At 44.8% G+C, this 9,560-nt stretch overlaps 1 protein-coding gene across 2 annotated transcripts in view; it reads left to right on the forward strand.

Moving 5' to 3' along the window:
- The window catches only part of Lyn (LYN proto-oncogene, Src family tyrosine kinase), a 132,236-nt gene extending 124,806 nt beyond the window's left edge, over positions 1-7,430 (forward strand). For both annotated transcript variants that reach the window (XM_048359181.1, XM_048359180.1), the window contains exon 13: positions 6,091-7,430. In XM_048359181.1, coding sequence (XP_048215138.1) covers positions 6,091-6,293 — 203 coding nt within the window. In that variant the 3' untranslated portion in view covers positions 6,294-7,430. The remainder of the gene's footprint in view (positions 1-6,090) is intronic.
- Positions 7,431-9,560: the final 2,130 nt, after the last annotated feature.

Genomic DNA, 9,560 nt, shown 5'->3' on the forward strand with positions numbered 1-9,560 from the left:
TGCGTGCTTGAGGGAGTAAGGGTGAAGAAGCTGCTGGTTTTAGCTAGTGGTCCTTGTAGTACAAGGAGCTACCAGGAGCTCTACCTCTACCAGGGGCTCAGAGACATGATGGAGTCTCCTGGGTGAAGGTCCCACAGTGGGATTAGCTAGTTCCTGATATCGGGCCACAGGAGTAGGAGGCCCGCATGATTTCAGTCTCAGTGAATACTCAATGGATGGATGGATGGATGATGGATGGGTGGATGGATGGATGGATGGGTGGATGGATGGATGGATGGATGATGGATGGGTGGGTGGATGGATGGATGGATGATGAATGGGTGGATGGATGGATGGGTAGATGGATGGATGGATGGATGGATGATGGATGGGTGGATGGATGAATGGATGGGTGGATGGATGGATGGATGGATGATGGATGGGTGGATGGATGGGTGGATGGATCGATGGATGATGAATGGGTGGATGGATGGATGGGTAGATGGATGGATGGATGGATGATGGGTGGATGGATGGGTGGATGGATGATGGATGACCCACCTACTAAGTCATAATTAGAGACAGGCTCTGTGCTCTGGATGAGGAGGCAGGCCAGTGGGGGAGGTCAACTTGGGACAAGTGTGTGTCAGGAGAGTCTCTGCGGTCACAGGACAGTCTCTGTGGTGTAGGAGGGCAGGGAGCTTGGGGACAGTGCAGGGCTATGGTAGCATGGACTGGTCACTCCCACTGCTCTGCAAGGATGGCCACAGACCACCTAGAATGGGACCACCTGGAGCAGAACAACTTTGGCTAGTGCCTGCATTGGGCGGACAGCCTCAGAGAATTTCTTCCATATCATAGTTTTATATTCTGACAGTTCCTGCACTTGGTGTTGAAGTTAGTGAACTCATACTATAAAGTGGTAAAATATGTGTGTGTGTGTGTGTGTGTGTGTGTGTATCCACACATAGGAATGCATTTATACAATACTAGAGCATGAACTCAAGGTCTGGGCATTGTGCCTGGACATTTTTTCTCAAGACTAGCACTCTACTACTTGAGTCACAGCTCCACTTTTGGCTTTTTGTTAGTTAACTGGAGAAATAAGAGTCTCATTGACTTTCCTGCCCATGCTAGATTCAAACCATGGTTCTCAGATCATAGCCTCTGAGTAGCTGGGATTACAAGTATAAGCCACCAGTGCCTGGCCAAGAAATATATGTCAACCCTGCTGACTGTCTTCGTGTATCTATAGCTCCATTATTTAGGCCTATATGGATAGTTAGACCTATTTATAATGAGAAAAAAGATTGTATTTCCACATTATATATGTAATCTGATATCTGATAAATATGTAACATGATAATATCATGTAACATGCATGATGATACATATATATATGTGTATATATATATATATATATATATGTATGCTGCTCAGTTGAGGCCTTTAAAGCACAGAGAAAACAATTTAGCTACTAGGTGTTAGCTGAGCTGTTTCCAACTAGATCCCTGCGCCTTGTAAGACCTTCTCCTTACTATGCTCAATGCTCAGAATCTGTAAAGATTTGAGTTGAAAAATCATAAAATACATGAAAGAAGCCAGGTGCTAGTGCTTATAATGCTAGCTAAGATCTGAGGATCACAGTTCAAAGCCAGCCCAGATGGGAAAAATCATGAGATTCTTGTCTTCAGTTAACCACTAAAACGTCAGAAGTGGTGCTGTGGCTCAAATGGATTAGAGTTCTAGCCTAGACCCTCAGTTCAAACTCCTATATCAGAAAGAAGGAAGGAAGGTGAGAGGGAAGGGGGGGAAGGAAGGAAGGAAGGAAGGAAGGAAGGAAGGAAGGAAGGAAGGAAGGACGGAAGGAAGGAAGGAAGGAAGGAAGGTGAGAAGGAAGGGGGGGAAGGAAGGAAGGACGGAAGGAAGGAAGGAAGGAAGGAAGGAAGGAAGGAAGGAAGGAAAGAAGAAAGGAAAGGAGGAAGGGACTAGAGTAAGAAAATAATGAGAATTGAAAAAAGGATTCCTTAGTATGTTCCCAGTTTTCTTGTGCTTTATAAGGACTGGGGATGGAGCTACCCTACCAATTCCTATTCCAAAACCTCCTAGGAAAGGCATCATAGTTGCTGCCCTTTGCATCTGTTTCACTCAGCAAAGTGTCCTCTAGGTTCATCCATGACATGACTGAGCCTTTCTCCTCACTCCTAGTCTCCTGTCCCAAGCAACCTTCACCTTTGCTGGGCTTGGTGTCCAGGCATGGAGCTCTTCTACTCCACTTGTCTTATGCACTCCATTTTTAGTGGCTAAAACAGAGTTCTGTGCCTGGGTAACTTGTAAAGGAGAAAGATTTACCTGGCTCACCATTCTGAAAGCAAGATGCCCGAGACCATCTGCTCAGCATCCAATAACATGGTGGAAAGCAGAAGGGCAAGCAGGCACATGCAGAACAGACAAAGCAGGAGAGGCCGCCTGGCTTTGCGATCATCATGCTCCTAGATGAGCACTCACTGTCAGGAGAAAGGCACCGATCACTCTTAGCCTAACCGTCTATTAAAGCACCCCTCAGCACTGTCACAATGGTGGTCATAGTTCAGCTTGAGATTCAGTGAGGGGAGGAGAGATGGGCACACGATATTCACGCCATGACACAATCTTCACTGTTAACTGAGGGTCTGCCAGACAGCCTGTGGCAACTGGCTTCACTCTCTCTTGTGGGGTGCTAGCCTTAATGGGGCCTTCCCAGAATACATTGGGGTGAGCCTTCCCATGCTGCCTGCGGTTGCTCCTCTCTGCAGGCACAGTGGGGACACAGTCTTCCTCTCAATTCAGGCCACTGCTGCCTGCCATTGCCAGATGCCTGTTAGTTTCATCACAGATGGAGTTAAGTTTCTATTTCTCTTCTCTTTCTGTTGTGGGGTGAATTATGTGGAGGGGTAGGGGGATGGGAATTGGAGCTGAGGCCAAAGGTCCTCATTTCAAAACTGTGATTATATTTTATGTGAATTTTATAAGTTAAAAAGAGGAGTGTCTAGGGCTGGGGATATGGCCTAGTGGCAAGAGTGCTTGCCCCGTATACATGAGGCCCTGGGTTCAATTCCCCAGCAACACATATATAGAAAATGGCGAGAAGTGGCGCTGTGACTCAAGTGGCAGAGTGCTAGCCTTGAGCAAAAAGCCAGGGACAGTGCTCAGGTCCTGAGTCCAAGCCCCAGGACTGGCAAAAAAAAAAAAAAAGAGGAGTGTCTATTGTTGTTGAGAGTTTTGTTTTGCTTTGCCCCTAAAGAGGTATAGAGGTTTAAAACCAAATATTCAGAATCATCATGTCTTTTTTAACCCCAGTAGTGGGGCTTGAACTCAGGCCTTGGGTGCTGTCTCTTTGCTTTTTTACTCAAGGCTGGTGCTCTGCCACTTGAGTCATAGCTTTACTTCTTGTTTTGTAGTGGTTAAAAATAAGAGTATCATAGACTTTCCTGACTTGGCTGGCTTTGAACATGAATCCTCCAACCTCAGCCTCCTGATTACAGGCATGAGCCACCAGCACCTAAAGTCTTTCTTCTGTGAGCATATCATGATTCCAGTTCAAAGCCAGCTAGGGCAGAAAAGCCTGTGAAACTGCAATTAACCACCAAAAACCCAGATGTGGAGCTGTCATTCAAGTAGTTAGACACCAGCTGTGAGCACAAAACGAAGGGGTGGCACCCAGGCCCCGAGTTCAAACCCTAGTACTGGAAAAAAAAACAAACCACCCACTAACTTGTTGATCCTAAATGGGTGGTAACCTACTATTTGAAAAACACTGACTCCAAAACAAACATTTTTAAAGGTTCTATTCTAGGAAAACCATTTGCCCTAGAGTGATTATTTTAGAATTTTTTCAGTGACAAGGGATGACAAAATTTGTCACAATTTTCCGGAAATGGTGTGAGATGAATGGAGTTCCTCTTCTATGCAGACAGCACCTGTCTTCGGCATGAAATAAAGTCTTGTAGAGAAGCTCACATGCCTACCCGAAGGGGAAGGGACAAAATATGGAAGAGATACAGATGAACACAACTCCCATGGCATTTTAATAATACAGGACAATGTTATTATTCAAATGATTCTTTTTCCCTTAAAACACTCTCAGTGTGAGAACTTGACAGTTCAGCCTGACACATTAGGTGGTCTTAGAAGCCCTCTTCCATTTGAGCACTTCACTCCCCTCAAGGGAATGTTGAAAATAGGAAAATTCAACCTTCATGTGAGCCTTTGACTCTAGTCAGGCGCAAAGATAGGAACAATGTAATGACTGTGAAATGAGCTATGATTTACTCCCGCTTTCTGCCTCTCAATATCTTGCTCATAGGAGACAAAGGATCCTACAGGTGACATGGCGCGTACTACAGACAGGCATCCTGCAGATGACACAAGCTATGATTCATTTCCAAGTGAATGCTGAGTGTGTAACTATTTGGGATATTACCAGTTCAGCGGGGGGACTTGAAGATGATGGTTTTAAGTAAATTTACAATGGAAGACCAAATTTTAACAACTCCCTTAGTGAACTGGGTTTTGATGATCCACACCTGAAATCCTGAGTAGGCAAAGATCTAGAGGATTAAGGTTTGAGGGAAACCCAGGCAGACAAACCTGCTAGACTCTGCCTTCATGATAATTGACAAAAAGTAGAGCTGGTGACATGGCTCATGTAGTAGAGAACACACCCAGGAATCAACCAATCAATTATTGGTGCTGGTGGGTTTGGGAGAGATGGAGAAGAATGCTGGGAGGAGAGACACTGATCAAGATGCAGTGAGCTCACAAACTAGCCTGCTGAATTGAAGCCCCCTTGTCCAACCACTTAAAGATAATAACCTAAGTATTGGCACTGGGAGTGATAGTACTTGTCTGTAATCTCAGTACTCTGGAGGTGGAGGCAGGAGGATCATGAATTTGAGGCGTGCCTGGGTCACACAGTGAGTTCCTCTGTGTGTGTGTGTGTGTGTGTGTGTGTGTGTGTGTGTGTGTGTGAGAGAGAGAGAGAGAGAGAATGAAGATAATTATTTTTTAATAAATACATGTGGAAGCAGAAAGAGTTCTCTTCTGCCAAAGAAATTGAGACTGACTCCTAAAATAATTGGGTGTATAGGGTTGATTCAAAGGCCAGTCAAGTCCCATGTCTTTTCTCACCAAAGAGAATTTTCTTTGGCTTCTACTTATACATTTGCCTGGTTTTGCTTTGACAAACTGAATTCTATATTAGTCCCCCATACTAACATACATACATACATACAATTCCCATAGTGACGTATATGTATATATATGTATACAGATGAGTGTATATATGCATACACATGCATATATATTGTATACACACGTATATTCAATTACTTACAGAATTCCTTGATGTCTGAGCTTAGCAGGCAGTCATAGCATTCTAGTAACTGGAGGCTGGAAGACTGGGAGATGACGATATTGGCAGAATCAGTTTTATTTGAGGCTTTTATCTGGAGGGGAGGATGGCTGTCCTTGTGTCTTCACATGGTTTTCCCTCCGTGTATCTCTGTCTTCTCTTTCTAGAAGGAGACTGGTCATATTAGACTAGGACCTGCCCCTTTGTGTGTGTGTGTGTGTGTGTGTGTGTGTGTGTGTGTGTGTGTGTGTGTGCGCGCGCACCAGTACTGGGGCTTGAACTCAGGACCTAAACACTGTCCCTTAGCACTCAAAGCTAGCTCTCTACCACTTGCACCATACCTCACTTCTGGCTTTTTAGTGGTTAATTGGAAATTAGACTCTCACAGACTTTTCTGATCCGACTGGCTTTGAACTTCCATTCTCAAATCTCAGCCTCCTAAGTAGCTAAGATTATAGCATAAGCCACCAGTGCCTGGCTTTCATTGTAATGCATCTTCTTCTTCAAGGCTCTTATCTCCAAATACAGCCATATTCTGAGTGACTTGTGGTTAGGATTTTAAGTCGTGACTTTGGAGATAGTATACTTCAAGCCATTATATATTCGATAATGCTTTTTAGAATTGATGCTTGTAGGGTATGAGTAGCAAAAACAAAAACAAACTGCAGTGTTCAGCCTTCTGGTCAGTTTCTAAATAGCCTGTGGTTTTTCGGCCCTAGGGAGAACCAATGCGGACGTGATGACTGCACTGTCTCAGGGCTACCGGATGCCTCGCATGGAGAACTGCCCAGATGAACTCTATGAAATCATGAAATTGTGCTGGAAAGAAAAGGCTGAAGAGAGGCCAACATTCGATTACCTACAGAGCGTCCTGGATGATTTCTATACCGCCACTGAAGGGCAGTATCAGCAGCAGCCCTAGCTTGCAGGAGAGAGGTCTCAGGATGAGATGAAGTCGCCATCCCTGGTAGCCCGGGGCATCCACACATCTGGCTGGCGTCATCTGCACCTAGGGTGTCTCAGGAAGACGGTCCTGGTGTGGAGGAGCATTCTGTATCTCAGCTGGGCATCCCATCCTGCCGGATCAACATCCGTCTTCTGAGGACAGAACAACTCTTCTCTCCAAAAATGAACCCACACTGCTCATGTGAACACAATGAAGACATAGGACCCCAAAGTTCAGAGACCAGTGCAACAATCCCCAGTAATAGCAGAACTAAACTCGTCTGTTTAGCAAAACATAACCTCGTGCATAGCACTTCATTGTGTTTTCCCCTCTGCTTTGGCTTTTTTTTTTTTTAACTTACTAATCCAATCTTTTAGATTTTGCAGGTGAAGTCAGCAGCTTCAAGATGTATTTCGATGCTTTTGTTCTTTGGATTCCATTCCCTCTGTCTTGGAAATATGACAGTTATTATCACAGGAGTTGATAAATCAGTTGGGCAGCCAGCAGGAAGGCCGCCCCCTGCAGGACAGTTGTTTATGTGCACTCACCAAGGCCAGGCCCCCTTGCCCAGGGCTTCTAGCCCAGGCCTCCCAGAGAAGGGAAAGAGCCTCAGAAACCACTCTGCTTTGCAAAGGAATATTTTTAACCACCCAGATTTTTAATTCTAGGGTTTACAAAAGACTTTGGATGCTGCCTTTTAGAAGAACAATACGATCCTAATTCCTGCTGAACTTTGCAAAGTATAAACATTTCCTTCATCGCTTCAAATGATTTGAACATTATTTTAAGGATCAAATATTAATTTTAATTGTACTCTAGAAAGTAAAGGTAATAACAATTCCAGGTTTGAGGCCCTTTTGTGATTTATCGATCTTTTCTAGGTTGTTTATGTGTATGAGACTATTTATACCCAAGAATATGAACAAAGGTGACTCCAAAGGGCCAGGAGCTAACGTGGCAAGAGGCAGAGAGGTTTTGTTTACTCCGTTTTTCTACTGTGAGTGCCTCTGTGTGACTGCAATGACATTTCATTTCACTTATGCTAATATGTACAGACCTAATGATTCTATTTTTGATTTTGTTTTAATATACCTGGTCCAATAACATGTCAAACCTTTCTTTATGTGTGTGTGTTCGAAATTTTCAATCGCTGTCAACATAGGCATACTAATTGGTGGAGACTTGTGTATGGTGGGTTAATAGTTTTATAAACTTGTGGGAGTTCTTTCTCCATCCTTTTTGCTATCAAATTAGAGAATGGGGGAGCTGGTGGCTTGGACTTCTGCAAGACCCTGGAAAAGCACCAAATAAGATGTACTTTGGCACGGCTCCAGGGTAAGAACACCTGCCTGGCAAGTGTGAAGACGAGTTCAAACCCCAGTACCAACATTTTTTTTTAAACCCAACAAATTTAAAAAAAAATAAATAAAAAGACTTGTTTTCAAATAAGCATTGTAAACACCATTAAAATCTTGTTTGATTTGTTTGGGCCTTCAAACAAAGAAAAAGGAGTCTTTTCTCTAAATGTTAGTCTTTTCCTTGTGTGATTGTTTTAAAATGTTCTTTCTAAAGTAGGAAAACATCCTTTCTAAAGTATTAAGATCCTCAATTCACACAGATAGAATACTATCACTCTGTAATCTCATAGTTGGTTGCAGTGGTAAACAAGTTCCTGATCTCTATGCCCCTTGTTCACATTTTGTTTCAGAACCAAAATCTCAGCTATCTCTGTCTAAGAGCACGGGTCCTCGCTGGAGGGAGTTCCACTGTTGGTGTCATGCCCTAGAAGGACATGCTGGAATGCGGGCTCCTTCCTGCCTTCTTCTTCTTACTTCCCAGCTGTCCTGAAATCAACAGGCTTCTTCCGTGTGCTCAGAAGCTGTGCAGCCTCAGGCCCACAGCGATAGGTGAAGCAGCTATGGACAGAAACCTCTGAAATGGAAACCAGAGCAAGTGGTCTCCTCCTTTTAAGCGGGCCACATAACAGAAAGCTGACGAACACTAGGCCATCAGAAAAAGACAAGAGTAGCCAGGCGCATGTGCTCACACCTGTCATCCTACCTACTCAGGAGGCTAAGATCTGAGGGCCGTGGTTCAAAGCCAGCCCAGGCAGAAAAGTCTGTGCGACTCCTGTCGTCAATCAGCTACTTAGAAAATGGTAGAGCGCTAGCCAGGAGCTGAAGAGTTCAGGGCCAGCACCCAGGCCCAGAGTTCAAGCCCCACAATCAACCGACAAAAAAGAAAAAAAGGAAAGAAAAAGAAAAGTAAGAGTTGCTAAGGCAGGAAGAAGAGCTAAGACAGTGTGCTGTCCAGGGTCCAGCAGATGAAGTTTCTATAGAGGAAAGACAGAGTAGTCGTGTATTTGTAGAATATAGGTTTTAACCATCAGAAAACGGAATGGGGTGCTATGAATCAAAGTGGTAGAGCACTATCCCTGAGCAGAAAAGCTCAGGCCAGTGCCCAGGCTCTGAGTTCAAGCCCCACAACCAACCAAAAATAAATAAATAAAAAGAATACAGAAGACAGTTTGTTGTCCAGAATTCTCGCGAGAAGGGAGGCTCCATATGGAGAAGCACCAGGGTTGGCAGGGAGGAAGACCCCTTAAGACTGAAGGAAAAGAGGCTAGGGTGTTTAGAAGGGTTTGTGTAGGTAAGGCTGGCAAGGCAGGGTAAAGTGGGCACCAGATTGGTGGGCTCTGGAGCTTAGAGAATGGACCTCATTGTCAAGTACACCGTTCTCGGTGACTGAGGCTGAAGGCTGAGTGCTCAGGGACAGGTGGAAGGATTTGCAAGTCAAAAGTGAGCCGAGGGGGATTGTGTGCTGTTCTGAAGAATGGGCTGCATATGGAACGGACAGTCACGACCACAGGTGGAATACCATGGGAGTACAGGGAGGAAAAGAAGGAAGCAAAAGGCATAATATGCTGTCACATGACATGGAGGTGCTGGGGTGGATGGGGAAGGGTTTTGCCTTTGTAGGAGTGTTCAGTGGTGTGAGCTCCCTGCGGGCAGGGTTTGTGCCCCTGGAGAGCCCTCCCCGGCACCTGGAAGAACCCAGCTATTTCTGGAAAGAGTGAGAGAAAACTCAGGCACCAGTGGCTCACACCTGTAATCCTAGCTACTCAGGAGGCTGAGATCTGAGGTCAAGGTTCAAAACCAGCTCTGGCAGGAAAATCTGTGAGACTCTTATCTCCAGTTAAGCACCAGAAAAGCTGGAGGTAGAGCTGTGACCCAAGTGGTAGAG

This window comes from Perognathus longimembris, chromosome 12, assembly GCF_023159225.1.
Source record: "Perognathus longimembris pacificus isolate PPM17 chromosome 12, ASM2315922v1, whole genome shotgun sequence".
NCBI lineage: Eukaryota > Metazoa > Chordata > Mammalia > Rodentia > Heteromyidae > Perognathus > Perognathus longimembris.